Source organism: Sapajus apella, unplaced genomic scaffold (genome assembly GCF_009761245.1).
Source record: "Sapajus apella isolate SASKATOON/1434 unplaced genomic scaffold, GSC_monkey_1.0 scaffold1, whole genome shotgun sequence".
NCBI classification, from domain to species: Eukaryota; Metazoa; Chordata; class Mammalia; order Primates; family Cebidae; genus Sapajus; species Sapajus apella.
The window spans coordinates 72,677,639-72,704,886 of NW_022436941.1; the positions used below are offsets into that span (position 1 = coordinate 72,677,639).

At 36.8% G+C, this 27,248-nt stretch overlaps 1 protein-coding gene and 3 pseudogenes across 2 annotated transcripts in view; 3 read left to right on the forward strand and 1 right to left on the reverse strand.

Moving 5' to 3' along the window:
- Nucleotides 1-15,428, forward strand: part of CENPK (centromere protein K) — a 46,405-nt gene extending 30,977 nt beyond the window's left edge. The window contains exons 7-11 of one of the 2 annotated variants that reach the window (XM_032279683.1): nt 4,765-4,847; nt 4,949-5,047; nt 5,377-5,503; nt 11,961-12,014; nt 14,863-15,428. In XM_032279683.1, coding sequence (XP_032135574.1) covers nt 4,765-4,847; nt 4,949-5,047; nt 5,377-5,503; nt 11,961-12,014; nt 14,863-15,021 — 522 coding nt within the window. In that variant the 3' untranslated portion in view covers nt 15,022-15,428. The remainder of the gene's footprint in view (nt 1-4,764; nt 4,848-4,948; nt 5,048-5,376; nt 5,504-11,960; nt 12,015-14,862) is intronic. The other variant, XM_032279693.1, reaches the window with a different exon arrangement.
- Nucleotides 15,429-19,182: 3,754 nt separating this feature from the next.
- On the forward strand, nt 19,183-19,843 carry LOC116552812 (annotated as a pseudogene).
- Nucleotides 19,844-21,711: 1,868 nt separating this feature from the next.
- On the reverse strand, nt 21,712-23,360 carry LOC116557743 (annotated as a pseudogene).
- A 169-nt stretch (nt 23,361-23,529) lies between these two features.
- On the forward strand, nt 23,530-24,229 carry LOC116557792 (annotated as a pseudogene).
- The last annotated feature ends 3,019 nt before the right edge of the window (nt 24,230-27,248 follow it).

Genomic DNA, 27,248 nt, shown 5'->3' on the forward strand with positions numbered 1-27,248 from the left:
TTCCTTCCTCCCTCCCTCCCTCCCTCCCTCCCTCCCTCCCTCCCTCCCTCCCTTCCTTCCTCCCTCCCTCCCTCTCCCCCTCCCTCCCTCAGGCTGCAGTGCAGTGGCATCATCTCAGCTCACTGTAGCCTTGACTTTCCAGGCTCAAGGGATTCTCCCATCTCAGCCTCCTCAATAGCTGGGATTATAGGTGCACACCATCACATCTGGCTAATTTTTTTTTTTTTTTTTTTGTTTTTGTAGAGACAGGATTTGCCATGTTGCCCAGTCTTTTGTGCACTCCTGGGCTCAAGTGATCTGCCCAAAGTGCCGGCACTATAGGCATGAGCAACAGTGCCTGACCTCTTTTCATTTTCTCAACAGTGTTTTAGAGAACTTAAGTTCCTAATTGATTAACTCCATTTTAAGTTTTCTATTAACATCTGAGCTCAAATCTAAGAACTGTTTGCCCAACTCAGGATCATAAAGATTTTCTACTATGTTTTCTGTTAGAAGTTTTTAAGTTTAAGGTTTCAGTATTTAGGATCATGATCCATTTTGAGTTAATGTTTATATATATATATATATATAGTATGGGTTATGAATATAGGTTCATTTTTTTTTTAATTTGGATACTGACTGTTCCAGCAGTATTTGTTGAAAAAAACTCTTCTTTTTTGAATTTCCTTTACACTTTTCTTGAAAATTAATGAACACATGTATGTGTATCTGTTTCTAAACTCTATTTTTCTCTGTGCTTTGGTTATTTCTATTTTTTTTTGTCAAGTATTTCTGTCTTTAAGCCAATACCACATTATCTTTTTGACCGAAGCTTTAAAATAAGTCTTGAAATCAAGTATTATGAATTCTCTAGCCTTGTTTTCAAAATTGTTTCATATTTCCATGTAACTTTTAGAATTGGTTTGTCATTCTGCTCCATAAGAAGCTGGAACTTTGAAATTTCCCTGAGTATATAGGTTATTTATGGAGAATTGCTATCTTTAACATATTTAGTCTGAATGCGGATCCATTAGCACTGTATCATCTTTGTATTTATTTAGATCCCCATTTATTTGGTGTTTAAAAATTTTGTCTCACCAGTGTTTTGTACTTTTCAGCATACAGGTCTTGCACATCTTTTGTCAAATTCATCCCTTTATGATTTCATAATTTCTACCATTAAAATGGTATTCTTTTATATTTCAATTTCTGATTATTACTAATAAATACAAATACAATTAATATTTATATATTGATTTTGTATCCAGTGAGCTTGAGAAACTTTTATTCTGGTAGCTTTTTTGTAGATTTTGCAGGATTTTCTACATATTATCTGAGATCAAACACAGTTTTACATATCTTTTCCCTTCTGCATGATTTTTGTATCATCTTTGGGCATTATTTTGCTGTCCTAGAACTTGTACTTCAGTAAAATATTGAATAGAAATGATAAGAATGGACATCTTTACTTTGTTCCCGATCTTACTGGAAAGCATTTGCCCCTTAACCATTAAGTGTAAAGTTAGCAGTAGGTTTTTATAGACGCTTTTAATCAGATTGTGGAAATTTTAGTTTATGAATTATAGTTTATGAAGTATTTTATTTATTAATTTATTTTGAGATAGAGTCTCACTCTATTGCCCAGGCTGTAGTGCAGTGGCACGGTCTAAGTCCACAGCAACCTCCACCTCCTGGGTTCCAGCAATTCTACTGCCTCAGCCTCCCAAGTAGCTGGGATTACAGGCTCCTGCAATCGTACTGGGCTAATTTTTATATTTTTAGTAGAGTTGGGGTTTCACCATGTTGGCCATCCTGATCTTGAACTTCTGACTTCAGGTGATCTGCCTGCCTTGGCTTCACAGAGTGCCGGGTTTATAGGCATGAGCCACTGCGCCCAGCCTAAGTCTTTTATTTTAAAATCATGAATTAATATTGAATTTTGTCACTTACTCTTCCTGAATTTATTGAGGTTATTAAATGTTTTCCTTTTTTAAATCTGTTCATACGGTGAATTACATTGATTGATTTTTAAAATTGATTTTATCTGCTTGCTTAACTGCATTTTTCTGTGATAAACCCCACTTTGCCATAGAATACTAACCTTTGTTATTTATTGCTGAATTTAATTTGCTGAAATTTTATAAGATTTTTGCTTCTGTGTTCATGAGGAATATTGGCCTGTGGTTTTCCTTTCTTGTGATACCTTTGTTAGGCTTTGATGTAACGGTAAAACCAGTCTCATAGAACAAATTAGAAAGTATTCTCTCCTCTTCAAAAGAGTTTATGTAGAATGGTAATTTTTTATTCCAGAAGTGTTTGTTTGAATTCACAGGTGAAACCATCTAGGCCTAAAGTTTTCTCATAAACTAAATAAAAATTTTGAGATGAATAAAAATTTACATCTGTGAAAATTTTTAATTACAAATTCTAGTTCTCTGGAGCCAGTCAGATTTCTTATTTGTCAAAAGGAGCTTTGGTAGTTTATGTCTCTCAAAGAATTCATCCAATTTTGTCAAATTTAGTGACAAAATTGTCCATAGCATTTCTCCATTATGATTTTAATGTTTGTAGTGATGTCACCTCTCTCATTCCTGATATCAGTGATTTAGGTCCTTCCCCTCCACCTACCATAACTAATCTAATTTTATTGACCTTCTCAAAAAACCAACTTTCATTGCTTTTTCCTTATTTGTTTTATATTGTACTGATTTAACTTCTTTGGTACTGTTATTTCCGCAGCTTGCTGTGGGTTTTATTTGCTCTTTTTCATATTTCTTACGATACAAGCTGAGGTTATTAATTTGAGAGCATTCTATTCTTTTAAAATAGGCTTTTAGGTTGGGCGTAGTGGCTTATGCCTGTAATCCCAGCACTTTGGGAGGCCATGTCGGGCAGATCACGAGACCATCCTAGCCAGCATGGTGAAACCCTATCGCTACTGAAAATACAAAGATTAGCTGGACATGGTGGCATACGCCTGTAGTCCCAGCTACTCGGGAGGCTGAGGAAGGAAAATCGCTTGAACCTGGGAAGTGGAGGTTGCAGTGAGCCAAGATCACGCCACTGCACTCCAGCCTGGCAACAGAGACTTTGTCTCAAAAATAAAAATAAATAGGCGTTTAGTGCTCTCAATTCTCATCTGAGTATTGCTTTTGCTTGATCCCAAAAACCTTGATGTTTCATATCAATTGTTTGGGAGATGGGGAAAAAAAAAGACAAATTTTGATGTTATGTTTTTATTTCTACTCAGTTATAATTTTCTATTTTCCTGTTGGTTGCTTCTTTAACCCATGGATTATTTAGAAGTGTGTTTTTGGTATCTAAATAGTTTCAAAGTTTTCTAGATACCTTTCTGTTACTTTTCAATTTAATGTCATTGTTAGACCATATTTAATGTAATCAATATGGTTGCATTGAAATCTATGTTATTGATTTATCTTTTTTTGGGGGGAGGTTTGGGAACAGAGCATCTCGCTTAGTTGCCCAGGCTGGGTGCAGTGTTGCTACCATAGCTCACTGCAGCCTTGAACTCCTGGCCTCAAACAACCCTTTCACCTTAGCCTTCTAACGTGGTAGAATTACATGAATGAGTCACCAAGCTTGGCCTTGATTTACCTTTCTTTTCATCCTACTTTTTTTCTGTTCTTGTTTCCTTCCTTTCCTACTTTCTTGGATTGTGTATTTTGTTGTTGTTGAGGCTGAGTCTCACTCTGTTGCGCATGCTGCTGTGCAGTGGTATGATCTCAGCTTACTGCAGCCTTCACCTCCTGGCCTCAAGTGATCCTCCCACCTCAGCCTTCCAAGTAGCTGGGACTATAGGCATGTGCCACCATGCTTGGCTAATTTTTATATTTATTTTGAAATTACAGGGGTTTTAAATAGGGTTTCTCTCTGTTGCCCAGGCTGGTCTCTTAATTATCAGTATTGGCATATTATTATTATTTTTTTCATAGTTACTTTAGGGTTTGTAATATACATCTTTAACTTATCACTGATTTATGTTTAGAAAAGCTAATGGAAACCCTTGTGATCAAGAGAATGGAACACTAGTGCTTATTGTAATTCTCTTTAGTCCTCTTTGTTGTTCCTCAAATGCCTCAAGCATACCTCTGCTTCTTGGCCTTTGTACTTACTGTTCCCTTTCCCTGGAACATTCTTTTGCTAGAGAATAACATGATGTTTTCCTTTGCCTTCTTTCTTTGTTAATTTAAATGTTACCTGATCAGAGAAGTCTTTCCACATCATACTACTTAAAATATCCATTTGTTGTTCTTCATACCTTTACTTTTATTTTGATTTTTTTTTTTTATGACAATTGACCATTGCTGGAGTAAACATTGTCTGGATTCCCTGCTTTGTTCTGTTTACCTTTGCATTTCTCCCTCCTCCAACAATGCCTAGTAGTCAATGATTGATCAACAAATTTGATTGATTGATTGATTGAATAAATATTGAATGTGTGATAGTCATTTGTGTATATGTTGTACAGTCTCCTTAGAAAAGGTATCTAATTTCTGATTACGGAAAACACACCATTAACTTGCCTTTCAATATGAAATTAAAATTTGCTACTCAAAACCCCCTCTTAGATTTTTGTATTTAACCATAGAATACTACCACAAACTTAGCACCTACTATATATTTGCCCTTTTAAATGCTTTCTGTTAGGCTTTTTTACTACTTATATGTGAATGGAAATATCCTGGACCACTATGTAAATTTCACTGTCATTCAGAAACAAAACTGTAGGATTAAAGACTAAGTAATTAATTTGAATTATTCTAGTTCCAAAAATTAAGACATGATCTTGAAATGGTACAATCCACTATGGAGTCAAAGAATGAAAAGTTAAAGGAAGACTTAGAAAGGTATGTTTGTATTATAATTACTATTAATCATTCACATATGTTGAAGTGGCATTTAAAGTTTTATTTGGATATTGCTTGTTTTGTTTTTTCCACGTCGGAAGGGAACAACGGTGGTTGGATGAACAGCAGCAGATAATGGAATCTCTTAATGTACTACACAATGAATTGAAAAATAAAGTTGAAACATTTTCTGAATCAAGGTATTAATTTTATGTTCTAGGTTTCTAAAATAGGAAAAGTTTTTATTTTTTGTGTTACATGAAATACAGATGAATGTAAAGTTTACCAGGAATCAGGAGTCTTGCCCTAACTTTTGTTAACTATTAGCTATATGATCTTTTATGAATGACCTGACTGTACCTTTGGTTTCTCTACTTGTTATATAGGCAGTATTATTTTCAAAAAGCTAGTTATTTGGTTTGAGCAAATGAAATTTTAACAGTTTTTGATCAACTTTGTGAATAACTGGTTACATGTGCATATGTGTTTTATCAGTCAAATGTTTCTCTTAATTTTTTAAATTTATTAGAGTCTTTAATGAGCTGAAAACTAAACTGCTTAATGTAAAAGAATATAAGGAGAAACTCTTGATTACCTTGGGTGAGTTTCTAGAAGACCATTTTCCTCTGCCTGATGGAAGTGTTAAAAAGAAAAAGGTAAGTTTTAGAGAAGACATTTATGTAGATAATAATTAAAATTATTTTAGGTAGGTTTGAAAGCAAATATTTAGTTTAAAGGTATACACATGTATGGAAATATGTCATTATCACATTATATTTACTGAAAGACTAGAAGCAACCTAATTATTCAATAAAATGGGATTAAGTGTATGCATATTTTTTGTGGGATGGGGGACAGAGTCTCACTCTGTCACCCAGGCTGGAGTTCAATGGCATGATCTCAACTCACTGCAACCTCTGCCTCCTTGGTTCAAGTGATTCTCATGCCTCAGTCTTTCTAGTAGCTGGGACTACAGGTGTGCACCACCACACCCAGCTAATTTTTTTTGTATTTTTAGTAGAGAAGTAATTTCATCAAGTTGCCTAGGCTGATCTTGAACTCCTGAGCTCAGGCAGTCTGCCTGCCTCGGCCTCCCAAGTGGGATGATTAGGCACTAGGATTATAGGCGTGAGCCACCATACGCAGCCAGAGTATATATTTTTTATATTAAATACCATATGTTGGGACTAAGTCAACTTTTAATACAATGTAATCAAAGAAGTTAAAGAAATACAACTTATTGCTGAATGAATAAAACACTGATGATTAAATTGTTTGAATCTAATTTATGTTAAAAAATTGACAGTGCTTATGTCAGAGCTAGGATTGTAGGTGTTGTTTTTTTTTTTTTTTCTTTTTGCTTTTTTCAATTTTCTGCGATGAATATGTGCAACTTTTAAAATCAAAAGAATGATGTTTAAAATTTGTAATAGATTAATGTCAGTTACTATTTGAATACTAGCTATAATGAAATAAACCTTTTCTGAAAAAGCAAATATTTTATTGCGTGACAAGATTGTGAACAATTCTTTAATATATATGATATTAATAAATAAGACTTTTGAAATTGGAGTAATCATTGAATAATAGTATGTTTAATCATTTTCAGTATAACATCTTTCATGGCTCCCTAGGGAATGGAGTCTGTAAACTCCTTAGAAATCTCTTCATTAGGATTTATACTATAGACTTCTATCTCTTCATCCTCATCTCCAAGCATTCATCCATCTCTTACATGAATCCATTCAGCTTTGTCTCCAACCTCTCACTTTTTTGTGCCTTATACATTCTATTTTTCCTGCCTAGAAAACCCATCTGATCTGGTGAGGATAGCAGATTCCTACTTAAAATAGTTCAAACATCTTTTGAGTGAAACATTCTGAAATTTAGGTGTTCTTTTACTAATTTTTTTTTTTTTTTTTGACAGAGTTTTGCTCTTGTCACCCAAGCTGGAGTGCAATGGCACGATCTTGGCTTACTGGTACAACCTCTGTCTCAGGTTCAAGCAATTCTTCTGCCTTAGCCTCCCAAATAGCAGAGATTATAGGCGTGCGCTGCCACACCCGGCTAATCTTTTGTGTTTTTAGTAGAAATGGAATTTCACCATGTTAGCCAGGATGGTCTCAAACTCCTGACCTCATGTGATCCACCCACCTCAGCCTCCCAAAGTGCTGGTATTACAGGTGTGAGCCACCGCACCCGGCCCAATTTATTTTTAATTTATTTTTATTTTTTGGGACCGAGTCTTGCTCTGTCACCCAGAATAGAGTGCAGTGGCATGATCTCTGCTCACTGTAACCTCTGCCTCCCGGGTTCAAGCAATTCTCCTGTCTCAGCCTCTCAAGTAGCTGGGACTACAAGTGCATGCCACTATGCCCAGCTAACTTTTTGTATTTTTAGTAAAGACAGGGTTTCACCATGTTGGCCAGACTGGTATCTCAGGTGATCTGCCCACCTCAGCCTTCCAAAGTGCTGGGATTACAGGTGTGAACCACCTCATCCCGCCTATTGATTTATGTTTTAGAGACAAGGTCTTGCTATGTTGCCCAGGTTAGACTTGAACTCCTGGGCTGAAGCTATCCTCCTGCCTCAGCCTCCACACAGCTGGGACTACAGATGTGAGCCCCTGAACCTGGCTCTAGGTGTCCTTTTATTAACACTTATCAAATGATTTTGTTAGTGTTGTTTATATCTGTCTCTCCCTTCACCCCCGTGCCCTGTGAGCCACTCGATGTGTTTAATTCTTCTTTTTATCTCTTCTATCTTGCATATATTTTATATAGAACCTTCTCAGTTCATATTTATTGAATGGATATAAATATACTAGGAAAAAGAAAAAGTTCTGCTTGTTTTTGTTTTTACTTTCTGTGTTCTTTTTATTCTTCCCTTTCTTATCTGTGATTGTCTGTAGGCTTTACATTTGTTATGGAGTGTGTCTCCCATTCTATTATTGTTTTTTGCCTCTTATTTATTTGCAAAAGTATGACAGCCTTCTATTGACCATTTCATTAAAGTCATGATTCCTTGCCTCTTAAAGATCTTAATCTTGCAACAACTCACTGATGTATTTTCTGATTCCAGTCTCCTTCATTGTGTTCAACTTTTTTTTTTTTTTAATATACCTATTAAGCCCCACTAATAGAACCAGAGGTTTGAGGCATCTTGAAAAGGAAGCGTTGATTACCATGAGCCACTATGGGGTCACAAAGTTAGATTTGATAACTTCACTTCTCTTTTTATGATGTATAAGAACTACTGATATATGTTACAAAGTGATTCTTGTCTCTCTCTGTTTTTCTCTGTGTGTTTCTTTCTCTCTCTCTCCCCCCAACAATACTGTATGTATTAGTCTGCTTGGGTTTCCATAACAAAATACCACAGACTGGGTGGCTTAAACAAAAGTTTCACAATGTAGAAGCTAGAACTCCAAGACGAAGGGAAGGTACTGTCAGGGTTGGTTTCTGGTGAGGTCTCTCTTCCTGGCTTGTAGGTGACCACTTGCTTATTGTGTTCACACATTGGGCTCTTTGTGTACACAGGAAAGAGAGAATTCTCAAGTGTCTCTTCCTCTTTTTATGAGGAAACCATTCACATTGGATTAGGGTCCCATTCTTATGACCTCATTTATCCTTAACTACCTTATTTAAGACTTTATTTTTAAAAACATAGCTACATTAGGGCTTCAGCATATGAATTTTGGGGAGATATCTTTTACTTCACAACACTGGACTTTATAACTCAGATGTATGCAAAGAAGAAAGCTAAAAACAAAACTCCTTCCATCAGGTCATTACCATTAGGTGAACCTCACAATTAATATTAGGTGAGTGTCATTTGAGACATCTTGCTAAGCACATATACATATAGAACCATAAATGGATGGGTTGATGGATGCCTAGATCAATGTAATTTTGTAAGTGTATAATAGTAAATGTAATTTTACTTAATGTTTTGTTTTGTTTTGTTTTGTTGTTTTTGAGACTGAGTCTTGCTCTGTCACCCAGACTGGAGTACAGTGGCCGTGATCTCCATTCACTGCAACCTCTACTTCCTGGGTTCAAGCGATTATCCTGCCTCAGTCTCTTGGGATTACAGTTGCACACTGCCACGCCTGGCTACTTTTTGTATTTTGTTAATTTTTATTTAGTAGAGATGGGGTTTTACTATGTTGCCCAGGCTGGTCTTGATCTCCTGACCTCAGGTGATCCACCCACCTTGGCCTCCCAAAGTGCTGGGATTACAAGTTTGAGCCACTGTGCCCAGCCTAATTTTACTTAAATTTGAGAGAATAAAAATAATGAGTGAAGTTGAACAGCTGAACTCAGATAAATATTTCTTTGCATCATTTTGGTTCTGGAGAGATCCTTTCAATATAAAGGAAATAGGAAGGAAAGGAATATAATATAAAGGAAACAAGTAAATCATGAAAAACATGGAAAATTGTAGAGTTTGCTTAACTTCATATCAATTCTAGGCAGTTATTAGTCGACTGCTGTGTAAGATAAGAAAATTAACGCTGTTTTTCCTGTACCTTTATTTCTATTTCATGTTCTTTTTACTTTGGCAGGTTTATAGCATTTATATTTTATTCAGAAAACACCATTTATATTTAGCCATATTTAGCCTTCATTCTACATTGTATTAGAGTCAATGCTCATTATCTTTTACCATACATTTTTTAGTTCTTAAGTTTAATCCATCACTTGGTTTGGTGGATTTCTTTCACAAGTAATTTGTTCAAGAATTCTTGGGTGTTTTAGTCTTTGGATTCTTGGATGGTGTAAATACTTTGTCTTTATACCAGAAGGATATCTTAAGCATATTTTTTTAAATCTCAGGTTTTTTTAGGCATTGCTCCCTGTCTTCTAAAATGGAATGTGGTATAGAGAAATCTTAGGCCAGCCTATAGATGACTTGTTGATTCTGACCATGTATCTGGAGAGTTCTTTAGCTTTGAACTAAATAACTTAACAATATGGATTATTCAATATCAGTTTTCGTTTGAAAAAGATATGTTCTTTTTCTGGGCAATTTAGTTCACATTTCATTTCATAGAAATTTTCTTTTATATGTTTTTTCTGCATTTCCTTTGATTGTCTCAAGTCCTTATGATTTAATCTGCATCTTGTTTCTCATTTATTAATCAGTTCTGTAATTGTACTGTCTTCACCACTAATCATATGCTCATTTATACCACTCTTTTCTTTACTAAAGTATTAGGAGAGTTTGAGATCCTCTCTGCTGTCTTTATTCAGGAATTATATTTATTTTTGTTAGTGTTATTTTACTATTTCCTTAAATATATTTGTATTTCTGCAAGGCTTTATAAGAATTCCATGGTAATCTCTGACTGGTATTAGGAAAGTAATAGATGTCACTGTAGTAAACAACTTTATAATTAATTGAATGCCTGAATTCAAAACTTTCTGATTAGGATTAGTATTATCTTGGAACTTTCTAGCAGTTTGCTTTAGAGTCTGTCCTATTAAACATTTTTAACAATAACTTAGGTAAAGAGTAGAATATGTGGCTATCAAAGTTTACAAATGATGTGAAAGTAAAGAGAGCTAGATAGTAAATATGTTGGATGACAGAATAAAGACTATATTTCTTAGCTAGTTAGGAACTAAGACAAATAGGATGATTTTAAGTAGAAATACATAGAATATTTATGTTTAAAACATAACAATACGAAAGACATTTTTAGCTAGATATATGAAAAACACTTTGGTATTTTAGACGATAGTATTCTTAGAAGTCCACTTCTAAAATAGCTGTCTGAAAGATAATAGGGAAAAATAGCTGTCTGAAAGATAATACCATCTTAAATTTAATGAATAGAAGTCTGGTCTCCGTAACTATGAAAGTGGGTGTTCTTTTTTTCTTGGTAATCAAATCGCACCTACGTCATTGTGGGAGACAGGTTGAAGGAAAACAAAAGACAAATTAGAGCACATTCAGAGAATAAACATGGTATTTATAAGCCTCAAATTTATGCCATATGAATAATAATTGAGGTAGGGCATGGTGGCTCACACCTGTAATCCCAACACTTTAGGAAACTGAGGTGGGAGGATCACTTGAAGCCAAAAATTTGAGACCAGCTTGGACAACATAGTAGTCCCAGTTACTCAGGAGCCTGAGGTGGGAAGATAGCTTGAGCCCAGAAACTGAAGGCTGCAATGAGTTATGATGGCACCACTGCACTCCAGCCTGGGTGACACAGTGAGACCCTGTCTCTAAAAAAAAGAAAAAGAAAAAAAATTGAAGAAACAAATGGTTATTAATGTGAAGAAGAGAAGACTTGGGCCTTATAATAGTGGTCTTTAAATATTTGAGGAACTCTTGGGTGGAATTGGAATGAGATTTATCCTCTGTCATTCCAAGGAAGAAACAACTAATGAGTTAACATGACAAACTGTCAAGAGCTATATAGAAAGATCATTAAGTCTCACAATGTCATTTGGGGAATTTTTGTTGAGGGATATAAATATTAAACTTTCTTTTATATGAATATATATACTGTGTATATCTATTATATGTTTATGGATAGTTTTGTCTCTTCCAGTAACTAGAAAAGTTTTCACTGTCTTAGAAGATAGTTCAACTGCATTTTTATGAATCTGACCTAAATACAATGTTACTTACTTTCAGAATTTTTTTGTCACTTAATTATGAATATCTGATTTTAGTTACTTTGTACCATTACTACTAAGAAATACTAATTTTTAAAGTCTTGGCCGGGTGCGGTGGCTCATGCCTATAATCCCAGCGCTTTGGGAGGCTGATGCGGGCAGATCACCTGAGATCAGGAGTTCAAGACCAACCTGGCCAACATGGTGAAACCCCGTCTTTCCTGAAAATACAAAAATTATCCAGGCATGGTGGCAGGCACCTGTAATCCTAGCCATTCGGGAGGCTGAGGCAGGAGAATTGCTTGCACTCTGGAGGTGCAGGTTGTGGTGACCTGAGATCACATCATTGCACTCCAGCCTGGGCTCCAAGAATGAAACTGTCTCAAAAATAAAATAAAAGTCTTGTAAATACAGTCTAATATTTCACCATAGGCAGAACTGAAGTGGTAACTATTTGTTATTCACATTTCTCTCAAAGAAAAACATTCAAGAATCAACTGTACAGCTGATAACACTGCATGAAATGTTAGAGGTAAGTGTCTTGTGTAGTTTGTTTTGTCTTGAAGCTGTCTCTTGCTTTGTCTTGAAGCTGTCTCTTAGTCATTTATGAACAATTATACTCAGAATTGAGAAACAAAAAATACTGCTTTAGTTCTTAAGTATTCATCAATCTTTATTAAATATATTTATTGTAATGTATCTTGGTATAAAATTAGTTTCTGTCCATTGTATAATACTGAGAGGAATATTGTCATTTTTTTCAAAATAATCAGAATTTAAAGTCTGTCTCTTAATCATATTCCCAGGGTTTATTACAGGTAAAATGTTTGTCTAGGTATGAGCTGACAGGGTGAAGAAAGCTTTTTTAATGATGTTATCTAATATTTACATAGTGAAATCCTATACTGTTACATCGACTCTTCAATTGGTAGCTCTGTGCTCTATATAAAATACCTAATAAACGTAAAGATTCCATCCACAAAATTGTAGAAATTTTACAGTTTTTCTTAAATAACATCAGTCTCTTTTCTCATAATGCAAATACTGAGTTTTCCAACTTTCTCTGATTTGACATGTACCTTGTTTTATAAACATCTTTGACCTTTTCAAAAATGTTTTTGAACCTCAACCATATATTATCAATTATATTAAATACTTTGGAAGATCTTGATATGACAATTCATGACAAATTGGGCAGAGAGGAAAATGGTGTATGAAGAACAGGATATTTACCAATTAGTGTACCCCTTTTTAAGGTCATTGGTAAATTTTGAAGAAAGAGCGATTTCAGAAAACGTGTTTCCTTTAACTTAAGGAACTAGGTGTTAAAATCTCTTTTTGGCCAGCTGACTAGTTTTGGTTCCTCAGGATTTAATACAGAATATTATTGCTTTGAAAAGAAAATACAAATATTTATTAGATTCATAATTAGAATCTTTTAACATATTTCTAGCTAGTCTAGTTTATACTGAAGCTAAGATGACTATTGTTTCTCATGGATTACTTAACCTTTTTTTTTTTTAGTAAAAATTGTCAGTCATGGAAATACTGAAAGGTTATTACATGTGTAATTTTTGAGTAGGGTACCTAGTATGTACCACATGTGTTAGGCCATTCTCATGTTGCCGTAAAGAAATACCTGAGACTGTATAATTTGTAAAGAAAAGAACCTTAATTGGCTCATGGTTTGCAGGCTGTACAAACATGACACTGGATCTGCTCAGCTTCTAGGGAGGTCTAAGGGAGCCTTTACTCATGGCAGAAGGTGAAGCAGGAGCAGCCAGTTTACATGGCCAGAGTGGGAGCAAGAGGGAGGTGGAAAGGTACCACACACTCTTAAACAACCAGATCTTGTGAGAACTCATTATCATGAGAACAGTACCAAGGACATATGCCAAAGCATTCATGAGAAATTCATCCTTATGATCCAGTTACCTCCCACCAGGCCCCACCTCCAACATTGGGGATTACATTTCAATATGAGATTTGGCAGGGGACACACCTAAACTATATCAGCATATAAAACTTGGCATTAGAATCCTAAGTTTGTCTTAAAGGCAGATATTGTCAGCAATAAAGGAACTAATATTAAAACTGCAGTTAGGTTAAAAATAAAACAATATAATTAGAAATGCAAAATAGGAAAGATTTGTACTAAAATAAGTATGAAAATAATCCATTGTTTTAAAATACAAATAATATTTAATTATTTATCATGATACTCAAATGAGGCCAAAGCTGTTTTTCCCACAGGATGTGGGACTTGAAATAATTAATGATAGTTGAAAATTTTATTTCAAGAAATGAGATATTGATACTAAATATAATCAAGATTAGAGCTTGATGGATTAATTTTATCTCTATGGCACTTTGTAATTGTATAAATTATGCATATTCTTTTCCATGTTCCTTAAAATAATAGCATCTTTCAGTTAAAAATTTGGCCTGACAATTCAGAGATACAGAGCCTAATCCAATATCCACCACTGCTTATGGGCCCCTGAGGAATCTCTTAACTCTTCTGAGTCCTAGTTTTGTAATTTGTGAAGACACTGTAAGATAACAAAGAAGGCAAAATAATAAGTGATCTACATTTACCATTTTTCACTGTTTCATAACATTGTATTCAAACAATTGTAAATATTTGTTTCTTGAAAAAATTTTTGTAATGGCATTGTATTTGGGAAAGACAGCTGATTCTCGATTCACATTAGCAAGCTTTCCCAGGCTTGTTGGATCACAGAATCCTGTTTTTCAGGAAGTAAGAACATCTTTAGGGAGCCTAATTCTATGGAAAGCAGTTTGGAAAATGCTAGCCTATAGAATTTAATGCAAATACTCAAAAAACTTCTCAATTTGTGATTGTAATTCCACTGTATCCTTAATGAAGAAATCAGGGATACTCAGGATGAAGTTGAAGGAAGTGATGATAAAATTGACCCTTTTGAAGATTTGTCAGAAGAATAGATGTTTTGTGGGGGCTAGGACTAGTGATTTTTCCTTCAAGTAAAAAGACACATTTGCTCCCTTTCTTTTTAACTTTTTGTGTATTTTGTTAAATATTAATTTTTTAAGATTTTTTGTCTTTATCCTAAAAAAGATACTAATCCCAAGAGAAGTGGGAGAATTGTAAATTCTTTCTAACCAATTTTTAGGAAATGTTTTCAAATTTTAAGATGCAAAAATTCACATTCAAGCTTTTTTCATTCTCTAATATCCAAAGTTCTTTAAAAAAAGGAAATTCAAATTTGTAGATTAAAAGTATTATATAAACTGTTGTTGAAAGAGAAAAGAGGTCAGTATTCTTTGACAAAAAACTTATTACAGCTAAATTGACTTTTTCCCAAGTAAAGTAAACTTTGAATGATATTTTCTCCTAGATTCTTATAAATAGATTATTTGATGTTCCACATGATCCATATGTCAAAATTACTGATTCCTTTTGGCCACCTTATGTTGAGCTGCTTCTGCGTAATGGAATTGCCTTGAGACATCCAGAAGATCCAACCCGAATAAGATTAGAAGCTTTCCATCAGTAAAGGGATGTTTTCTTTTTTCACACAGTAAAAAATCTTAACATTCAAGTATATTGGAACCACAGGACTATTTGGATAAAAAACATTATTTGCAAATTAATTCACATAGTCCATCTTCCTTTTATTGTTAAGTGACATACGCTGCCATCTGTTATTCACTTTTACATTGTCCTTTCTTATTCAGTCAGTGCTTTGGTGTTTTAAATTATATGGATAAGAATGCAGGTAGATATTGTTCTAGACATAAAACATTTAATATACTTTATGCAATATTCTTTAGAAAATTATTTGTTAATTTATAATATTGCCAATATTTTCTTAAGAAGTATAACAATACCTTTTATGCATTTTAAGTTCCAATTGGTGCTTCTTTATATTTAGAAATTATAATGGGAAGGTCATTTAATTTGCAGATGTTTTTTTTTTTTTTTTTGAGACGGAGTTTCACTCTTGTTACCCAGGCTGGAGTGCAATGGCGCGATCTCGGCTCATCGCAACCTCCTCCTCCCGGGTGCAGGCAATTCTCCTGCCTCAGCATCCCGAGTAGCTGGGATTACAGGCACGTGCCACCATGCCCAGCTAATGTTTTGTATTTTTAGTAGAGACGGGGTTTCACCATGTTGACCAGGATGGTCTCGATCTCTTGACCTCGTGATCCACCCACCTCGGCCTCCCAAAGGGCTGGGATTACAGGCTTGAGCCACCGCGCCTGGCAGGTTGCAGATGGTTTTTAAATTGAGGTAATATCTGATGTAGAATGTGGCATAATTTAAAACTACTTAGCAAATTTGTTTCATATGTACTGCCTTATTTCTAGATTTGTTTAAAATTGAAATATGAAAAATAATAGATAAAGCCAACATAAAATTGATATTTTAGTTTGTATTACTAATATACCATGTGACCTTAATGTTAGTCAACTCTGATTCTGCTATTACCAACAAAATTGTATTCATGACATTTTATTAATCCTCTGTGAATTTTCTGTAAATAAAATTATTTATAAAAATCTCTAGCTATTGGTGATGTGGCATATTTTTATAATTAGAAAATGTTTTTTAAAGTAGATAAGATATAGGACTCATTTAGTATTACATAAAAGCTAAACTAGAGAATCTAATCCATTTAGTATCATTAGTTTTCTAAGAGAAATTTCTGTTTACTTTTTTACTTGAAAGTGCTTTCTGCTGTATATTATCCAGGTTTCTTGCTTATCTTAATTACTTCATGTTTTCTAAAGTAAACAAATAATATTCCAATTATACCAAATCCCTCTGTAGAAAATGCAAGTACTATTATATTTTAGGGAATGTAACTCTTTTAGGGAAAGATGATACATAAAGTACCTCCTAGAATACTCCAGTTGAATATTGAAGAGGGAGCAACTTTTTACTCTTTGAAGTTGCTGGAAAGGGAAGAAATGGCAGTGTAGGTCTGACAAGAATTCTTCAGCGAAGATGGCACCGTTGTTTATGGAGCCCTAGCAAAATGCCTTTGGTGTTTGCTAATGAAAACGTTAAAAATATGTAATCTGGGTTGTGCATGCCTGTAATCCCAGCTACTTCGAGGCTGAGGCAGGAGAATCACTTGAACCTGGGAGGAAGAGGTTGCAGTGAGCCGAGATCTCACCACTGCACACCAGCTTGGGTGATGAGCAAAACTCCGTCTCAAAAGAAAAAAAAAATGTAATCCTTATGCTTGCAATGCCTATCAATAGACTGTATTTTTCTAAAAGTTTTTATGGGTATGTCAATATGCTACCAGTTGCTAAATGTAGTGTACCAAATACTTTATTGCATTTTACGACATGTTGACTCAAAAATTAATGGAAAGTTGCATGCTAATAGCTTACTTTTAATATTCTTAATACTTTCCCTAGTTTATTGTTTATCCTCCAACTTTGTTTTGATGGAATCTTGCTTTTTTTAGCATGTAGAGATGAAAAGTTTTTAACAGTTTTGATTATACAAAAAATTAATGCAGATAATAGAGATAAAACTGAAATTTCCTTTGATATTTCCTATCTAGGTCCTCCCTGCCTGGGATAACCACTGTTTGATACATGGTATTATTTTTCACGTTACATTATCATTCTCTTCTGCCATTTGTGTCCAGAAGTTCATTGGTTTTAATGAATCTTGTTTTGTAATAATCAGAGAGCCAATTCACATGATGGTGAATTGTTATGTATCTGTTTAATCCTGGTAAGAGAGCAGAGACAATGGAATTGTACAAGATGCTGGATTAAATTTAGAGAAGGCAGAAAAGTGGAAGACATAAAGAACAAAAGAAAAGTAATTAATAGAAAACATTAACAAATATAGTCATTTATATCAATTAGTTTAAATATGAGTTGCCTAAATACACAGATACTGTCACAGTGGATTAAAAGGCAAGACTAAAAAGAAAACCACTTTAAAGATGGAGAAAGATTAAAAGTAAAGAGATAGAGAAAGATACATCATGTGTTATGGACTGAATGTTCATGTTCCCCCTTGCTCCTCAAATTTATGTGTTGGAAACCCTAACTCCTAGTGTGATAGTATTTGGAGATAGGGATCTTGGAAGATAATTAAGGTTAGATGGCACCATGACTAAGATAAGGTTAGTATCCTTATAAGAAGGGACGTAGAAAGCTTGCTGTCTTTGCCATGTGAGAATACAACTAGAAGGTAGCTGTCTGCAAATGAGAGAGACTTCCCCAGAAATTGATTATGCTGACACCCTGATCACAGACTTTCAGTCTTCAGAAATTTGAGTAAATGAAAATTTCTGTTGTTTAAGACACCCAGTATATGGTATTTTGTTATGGTAGCCTAGATTAAACTATCCTATCAAACTACATTAATCAAAAGAAAGCTGGAATAGCTATATTAATTTCATATAAAACTGACTTCAGAACAAGGAAAATGATGAAGGATTATGAGAGACATCATATGGTGATAAAGGGGTAATTAACATTTAAAAAAAACCATAGAAAGTATGTCTTTACAAGGGATTTAAACTAGAAATAAATAATAAAAATACCTGGAAAATCCCAAAATATTTTGAGATTAAGGAACATGCTTCTAAACACATGGGTCAAAGAAGTGTCAAGAGACTAAATAAATGAAAATACAAGTTTGATAAATTTGTGAGATGCAGCAAAAGCAGTGGCTAGAGGGAAATTTATAGTATTGAATGCATATATTGGAAAACGTGAAGGATCTAAAATCAATATGCATCTACCTTAGGAAATTAGAAGAGCAAATTAAATCCAAAGTAAGCAGAAGAAATAATAGAGTAGAAATCAATAAAATTCAACCAAGAACAATAAATTCAATGAAATGAATGAAATTCAATGAAAAGTTAAAATTTATAAAACTTTGTCATACCAAAAGAAAAAGCAAAAATTACTGAAATCAGAAATGAAAAGAGGTGCCTTTATTACTGTTCTCATGAACATTAGGACTTTAGAAGGATAATAAAGGGATGTTATGAGCAACTCTGTGTGTGCAAATTTGATAACATGAAATGGACCAATTCTGTGAAACCTCACACAAGGAGAAATAATGGCTTTGCATAAACTTACAAAATAAATTCAGTCAATTATGTGCTTCCAAAGCAAAGCATTGGTCTCAGATGGTTTCGCTAGTGAAGTCTACCATTCAAGGAGAAAGTGATGCCAATTTTGTGCAATCTGTTCTAGAAAATAGAAGCAGAGGAAATGCTTTAACACATTCTGTGAGGCCACATAACGCTGATAACAAAATTAGGTAAAAATATTACAAGAAAGGGCAACCACAGACCACTATCTCTCATGAACATAGCTATAAAAATTCTCAACAGAATATTAGCAAATCTAATGCAACAATATATAACAAAATATACCAGAGTCAAGCGGGATTTATTTCAGGTATGCAAGGCTGGTTCAACATTGAAATCAGTTCATATAATTTATTACATTATCACACTAAAGGAGAAAAGTCATATGATTTTATCAATAGATACAGATAAACCATTTGACAAAACCAACACCTATTTATGATAAAGACAGACAAAATTATCAACCAGCTATGAATATAAGGAAATCCTCAACTTCATAAAGAATATCTACAAAAAAACCTACAGCTGGTGTTGCTGCCTGAGAGCCGGAGACAGTCCTGCAGCTGCTGCAGCACTGCTAGCCACCTGACAGTGTCCCACCTAGTCGAGCCACCGCTGCCCCTGCACAACAACTGCGAGGAAAGTGACCAGTCTCTGCCCCCGCCTGCTGGCCTCAGCAGTTCCTGGGTGGAGCTACCCATGAATAGCAGTAATGGCAATGATAATGGCAATGGGAAAAATGGGGGCTAGAACACGTACCTTCCTCATCCTCCATTCACAATGGAGACATGGAGAAGATTCTTTTGGATGCACAACATGAATCAGGACAGAGCAGTTCAAGAGGCAGTTCTCACTGTGACAGCCCTTTGCCACAAGAAGATGGGCAGATCATGTTTGATGTGGAAATGCACACCAGCAGGGACCATAGCTTTCAGTCGGAAGAAGTTGTAGAAGGAGAGAAAGAAATTTGAGGCTTTGAAGAAAGGTGCAGATTGATTGTCAGACTGGTCCAGTAGACCCGAAAATGTTCCACCCAAGGAGTTCCACTTCAGACACCCTAAACATTCTGTGTCTCTAAGCCTGAGGAAAAGTGAAGCCATGAAGAAAGGGGGTATCTTCTCCACAGAATTTCTAAAGGTGTTCATTCATTCCATCTCTCTTCCTTTCTCATGTTTTGGCTTTGGGGCTAGGCATCTATATTGGAAAGCGACTGAGCACACCCTCTGCCAGCACCTACTGAGGGAAAGGAAAAGCCCCTGGAAATATGTGTGACCTGTGAAGTGGTGTATTGTCACAGTAGCTTATTTGAACTTGAGACCATTGTAAGCATGACCCAGCCTACCACCCTGTTTTTACATATCCAATTCCAGTAACTCTCAAATCCAGTATTTTATTCAAACTCTGTTGAGGCATTTTACTAACCTTATACCCTTTTTGGCCTGTAGGACATTTTAGAATTTCCTAACAGTTTACTGTTGTTTAGAAATTTGCAAGGGCTTCTTTTCCACAAATGCCACCAGCAGATTATAATTTTGTCAACAATGCTGTTATCTCTAATTAGTACCACCAGACTAGACCTGTATCATTCATGGTATTAGTTTTACTCTTTCAACATAACTACCATTTATCTCTTAAACTGAGATCAGGTTAGCAAATGATGTCAAAGAAGCTTTATTTTCTAGTTGGTTTTTCCCTTAAGACAAAGACAAGCTTCCCTAAGCTTGAGTTGATAGTTACTAAAAAGAAAACAAACAAACAGAAAAGCAAGACACAAGAAAAAAAAATCCTGGGCAATAAAAAATCATTTTACACCAAAAAAAAAAAATCTACAGCTAACATACTTAATGGTGGGACATCAGATGCTTTCCATCTAAGAACAGAAACAAGGCAAGTAGATTGCATCATTCCTATTTAATGTTGCATTGGAAGTTCTTGCTAATGCAATAAGACAAAATTCCTGCGTCTCAATGAAAAATAGTTTGGAACTAAAATCTAAATATAGCAAGTTTATGGAGAATGTATGATTCATACACATTCAATTAATTTCTTATATATACCAGGGACGAACATTTGGAATTAGAAATTTAAAACATTTACATTAGCATGAAAAGAGAGTAGAGAGAGAGAGAAGAAAGAAGGAAGGAAATAAAAGCCTTTGTACAAGATCTATGTAAGGAAAACTACAAAAGTCTCATGAAGGAAATTGAAGATATAAATAGAAGGATATTCCATGTTCATGGATAGGAAGACTAAATATCGTTAAGGTGTTATGTCTTCCTAACTTTATCAACAGATTCAATGAAATCTCAGTAACAATCCCAGTAAGGTTCTTGTGCATATTGACAAAATTTTAAAGTTAAGGGAAAGACCCAGAATAGCTGCCAAGATTTTTAAGAAAAACAAAGTTGGAGGACTGACACTGACTTTGGTGATGACTTTTTAGCTACAACACCAAAAGCATGATTCATGGAAGAAAACAGTAAGTTGGACTTTATTAAAATTAAAATACTGCTCTGTGAAGGACACTTAAAATGAAAGGATACGCCACCACCTGGGATAAGAACTTTGCAAAATATATCTGATAAAGGATTTGTATCCACAATATACAGTGAACTCTTAAAACTCTACAATAAGAAAAACCAATAAAAAAAGTAGATAAAATATCTGAGCAGGCACCTCACAAAAGAAGATATAGCAAATAAGCATGAAAAAGTTGTTCAACATCATATGTCATTAGAGAATTGCAAATTTGAATAATGAGATAACCACTACATGCCTACCACAATGGCTAAAATTAAAATATAGTACTAATGGCTGATGAGGATGTGGAGCAACAGGAACATACAGTGACTTTGTGCTACAGTTTGACAGTTTTTTTAATAAAGCTAAATGTAGGCTTACTGTAAGCATACCTTGAAGATACTGTGGGTTTGGTTCCAGACAATAAGCCACTCTTTTTGCTCATCCATGGCAAGTAACTCCTCATCTGTTCAAGTTGTATCATGCGATTGTAGTGATTCAGTCATATCTTCAGCCTCCACTCCTAATTCCAGTTCTCTTGATGTTTCTACCACATTTGTAGTTACTTGAACCCCTCAGAGTCATTTATGAGGTTTAGAATCAACCTGTTGCACACTCTTGTTAATGTTGATATTTTGACCTCCTCCCATGAATCACACATGTTCTTAATGGCATCTAGAATGGCAAATAATTGCCAGAAGGTTTTTAGTGAACTTGAAAATGCAGATCCATCTTTTTGGTACCAAGGACCAGTTTGTGGAAGACAGTTTTTCCATGACTGGGGTGGGGTTTGGAGGAGTGGTTTCAGGATGAAACTGTTCTACCTCAGATTGTTAGGTGGATGCTTCTCATCCTCTGTATCCAGGATGTCCCGGGGCACGGGCAGCAGGGACAGGAGGCAAGCTTGGCTCATGTGCTGGATCTCCCCTAGCTACTGGTGGTGCTGAGGCTGAGATTCATGTGGTCCTGGAATTGCTGCTAGCTGGAGCAGCTGGCCTTGCAGATGTAGCAGAAGAACTGGAGAGTCTGCTTAGAGAATGTGCTTGTAGCCACAGGCATGGAGAAGGCAAGTCACTGGGGTGGGGCACGGGTGTCAGGTATACAGCCCTAAAGGCTGACTGTCACTGCTCTGCAAAATGGTGACCTTCAGGAAGCCCCCAGCACCCTACACTCTGTTTTTACATTCTCTCACATCTAGGCCACTGGCCGGCTCCATCTGGTTCTCTTCCATGCTGACTTGGGTGCCCACAGGCTCTGGCAAGGCCTTTTCCATGCCTCTACTGGCTTCTACTGTATCAGGTGGCGTCTCCAGCCCGCAGACATGAACCACAACTGGTACTTGCTCTGGAGCCAGCACCGACACCTGTGGCTGGGTCTGAGGCTGCTTATTGGTCTGCACTGGTGGCTGTACTGGCACCTGCACTGGGGGCTGCTCCTGTGACTGGACCCTTGGCTGTGCTTGTGTGTAGACCTGTGGATGTATCTGTGTCTGGGCCTGCTTCTGCGGCTGCAGCTGCACCTACCTTGGGGGCTGTGAATGTGCCTGGGGCTGCAGCCGCTTCTGTAGCTGCTTCCTGCTGCAGCTGCACCTCCCTTGGGGCCTGTGAATGTGCCTGTGGCTGTATTTGTGGCTGCACCTGCTTCTGTGGCTCTGCCTTCTGCTGCAGCTGTGGCTGCACTTGCTTCTGTTGCAGGTCTAAGTGCTCTGGAGAAGTCTGTGTTTGTGCCTGCTTCTGCAGCTTTGGCTGCTCCGGGGTGTCTGTGGGTGGTATCCGTGGCTGAGTCTGTGACTGCACCTGGGCCTGGACCTGCATGACCTGTGGCTGGAATTGTGGCAGCATTTGGGCTTCCAGAGGCTCAGGCACCAGGTCTGGCGTCTATGTCTGCTTCAGTACTGTGGTCCAGGCCTGTGGCCCATGCTGTGCTCGTGGATCTGGAGCTGGGCACCATGGACTCTGTGCGCTTGGAGCCCTTTGGGCAGATCTTCAGGCCAGACAACTTCATCTTTGGTCAATGTGGGGCTGGGAACAACTGGGCCAAGGGGTACTACACAGAAGGTGCAGAGCTGATGGAGTCAGTGATGCACATTGTGAGAAAAGAGGCTGAGAGCTGTGATTGCCTGTAGGGTTTCCAGCTGACCCACTCCCTGGGTAGGGGGACTGGGTCTGGGATGGGTACCCTTCTAATGGCAAAATTCAGGAGGAGTACCCAGACAGGATCATAAACACATTCAGCATCCTGCCCTTACCCAAGGTGTCAGACACTGTGGTGGAGCCCTACAATGCTGTCCACTCCATCCACTAGCTCATAGAAAATGTAGATGAAGCGCTCTATAAAATCTGTTCCAGGACCTTAAAACTGACCACACCCACCTACAGTGACCTGAATCACCTGGTGTCTGCTACCATGAGTGGGGTCACCATGTGCCTGCCCTTCCCAGGCCAGCTGAATGCTGACCTGTGAAACCTGGCCATGAACATGGCTCCATTTCCCCAGCTACACTTCTTCATGCCTGGCTTTGCCCTGCTGACCAGCTGGGGCAGCCAGCAGTACCGGGCCCTGACTGTGGCTGAGCTCAGCAGTACCGGGCCCTGACTGTGGCTGAGCTCACCTAGCAGCTGTTTGATGCTAAGAATATGATGGCTGCCTGTGACCCCCGTCGTGGCCGCTACCTAACCGTGGCTGCCATTTTCAGAGGTAGCATATCCATGAGGAAGGTGGATGAGCAAATGTTCAATATCCAGAACAAGAACAGCAGCTACTTTGCTGAGTGGCTCCCTCACAACATGAAAACAGTCGTCTGTGACATCCCACCCTGGGGGCTAAAAATGTCAGCCACCTTCATCGGTAACAACAACCGTCCAGGAGCTCTTCAAACACGTCTCTGAACAGTTTACAGCTATGTTCAGGCACAAGGCCTTCCTGCACTGGTACACAGGCGAGGGCATGGATGAGATGGAGTTCACTGAGGCCAAGAGCAACCTAATGACCTGGTGTCCGAATACCAGCAATACCAGGATGCCACGGCTGAGGAGGAGGAATTTGAGGAGTGTGCTGAGGAGAAGGTAGCCTAGAAGCTTCCTTTTCTAGGTAAAGGGGGAAGCAGTGTGGATTTTTCAGTGTTGTTATTCTGATAGCCATTGTCACTATACACTTCTTTGAGTCTTTACATCTCTTCCTGCATTTTAAAGCATTTTTATAGTGTGTAGTTTGGCCTAATAAAACATTTTTATGGCAAAAAAAAATTTTTTTAATGACTTTATTTATTTATTTTATTTTCTGTGTTGCCTAGGCTAGAGTGCAATGGCATGATCTCAGCTCACTGCAATCTCCTCTTCCTGGATTCAAGTGATTCTCAGTCTCAGCCTCCTGAGCAGCTGGCATTGCAGGCACCCACCAATATGCCTGGCTAATTTTTTGTATTTTTAGTGGAGATAGTGTTTCACCATGTTGGCCAGGCTGGTCTTGAAATCCTGACCTCAAGTTATCTGCCTGCCTTGGCCTCCCAAAGTGCTGGGAGTACAGGCATGAATCACCATACCCTGCCAATGTTTGTGTTTTTAGTAGAGATGGGGTTTTGCCATGTTGTCCAGGCTGGTCTTGAACTCCTGGGCTCAAGCAATCCACCAGCCTCCGCCTCCCAAAGTGCTGGGATTGCAGGTGAGCCTCTGCAACTGGCCTTTTTTGTTGTTGTTTTTCTTGAGATAAGGCCTCACTGTTACAAAGTCTGGAGTTGAGTGGCTTTGAACTCCTGGGCTTACACCATCTTCCTGGCTGTCTCATGAATAGCTAGGACTACAGGTGCCTGCCACCATGCTAATTTTTTTTTTTTTTTTTTTTTTTTTTTTTTGAAATAGGATCTTGCTATGTTGCCTGGGCTGGTCTTAAGCTCTTAATCTCAAGACATTCTTTCACCTGGGCCTCCCAAAGCAGTGGGTTATGGGTTCAAGCGATTCTTTTGCCTCAGCCTCCTGAATAGCTGGGACTATAGGCACACACCACCACGCCCGGCTAATTTTTGTATTTTTAGTAGAGATGGGGTTTCACCATATTGACCAGGCTGGTCTTGAACTCCCGACCTTAGGTAATCCACATGTCTTGGCCTCCAAAAGTGCTGGGATTACAGGTGTGAGCCACCATGTCTGGCCACTGTTTTTATTTTTATAGTAAAAATTTACTATACTTTGAAAACAGTATAGTGTATATAAGTATATATAAGTACTTTGAAAAAAGGAAAGTATAAAGATGAAAATTAAAAACCCACCACACAGAGATAACCACTTATAATCTTTCTTGTATTACTTAACCTTGATCCTCACTGTATGACATGTGATAGAAAATACGAAATTATGATCCTAGTTTTATGAAGTAAAGTGTTTATATACGTGTTATATATTTGCTTATAATGTTTTTTATGATTATACTATATAATGAGCTCTGTTTTACTTCTGGTTGTATTTTTTTCATAACTAGGTAATATTAGAAAAAACACTATTTAGGCTACTGCGCTGTTAACAAAGTAGCAGTACCATCATTTATTTAACAATTTATTATTGGCCATTGAGGTTGTTTCTAGTCTTTCACTCTTAGAAATAGCACTGTGATGAATGTATTTATATAAATTTCTAGAAATAGAGACACTAGGTCAAAGAGTGTAACTGTTTTGTTTTGAGTTGTTTGAGACAGGGTCTCTGTGGCCAGGCTGGAGTGCAGTGGTGCAATCATAGCTCACTGTAGCCTCAACCTTTCTGGCTCAAGAGATCCTCCCATTTTAACCTCCTAAGTAGCTGGGACTACAGGTGTGCCCCACCATGCCTGGTTAATTTTTTGTATTTTTATTGTAGAGATGGGGTTTTACCATGTTGTCCAGACTGGTCTAAAACTCCTGTACTCAAGCAATCCACCTATCTTGGCCTCCCAGAGTGCTAGAATTAACAGACGTGAGCCACCTTGCCCAGCCCTTAAGGCTCTTGATTCATATTGCCAAATGGCTTTCCAGAAAGGTTGAAGCAATTTATACTCCCACCAGCAATGTATGAGATTGCCCATTTTATGGAACTCTTGCCAACAATGAGTATTTTCTAAGACATTTTATCTATTTGATAAAAAAATTATCTTGTTTTAGTTTATATTTCTTGGATTATAAGTGAGATAACTTTTTTTTCATAGTCTACTCTCTGTTTGTATTTCTTCTTTTGTGAATTTTCTCTTTGTTTCCTTGATCATTATTCTAGAAGAGTACTGAATAGAGACCTCATGCAAACTATGTATGTAATTTTATAATAAATTTTCTTGTGGCCTCATTAAATAAGTAAAAAGAAACAAGTAAAATAAATTTTAATGATAAATTTATTTTAGTAATAAAAATCTTAATAATAAAATTTATTTAACTAAATATACCCCAAATATTATCATTTCAATATTGGCACTAGCTACGTTTCAAGTGCTCTTGTGAGTAGTGGCTACCGTATTGGACAGTGCAGATGCAGAACATTTCCATCATAGTGGAAAGTTCAACTGGATGGCACTAGCATGGAATGTTAGAGCTTTTGATATTTATTTATAAGGAAACTTTATATATTTAGTTTTTTTATCTATCCTATTTGTTGTTTTTTCAGTATGCTATTAACCTTTTAATTTTGTTTATTCTTTTTATTTACTTATATTCAAACAATATAGATGAATCTGTCATTCTTTCCCTTTGTTGTCTATTCCATTGTTTTAGGTCTACCTATTCCCAGAATAGTTAATTCCTCACCTGTATTTTTTCCCCTCTCCTCCCTTGTTTTTACACACAGGGCCTTACTATGTTGTTCAGGCTGGAGTGCAGTAGCTATTCACAGGCATGATTATAGCACACTACAGCCTCAAACTCCTGGCCATAAGCCATCCTCCTGCCTCAGCCACCCAAGAAGCTAGGACTACAGGCACACACTACTGAACCAGGCTACCCTAGATTTTTTAATGGCTTCATTTGTAATGCAATTATTTAATCTTGAAATGTATCACATTATTTTAAAAGTATACCGGATGACCAGGTGCAGTGGCTCACGCCTGTAATCTCAGCACTTTGGGAAGCCTAGGCTGGGGGATCATGAGGTCAGGAGATTGGGACCATCCTGGCT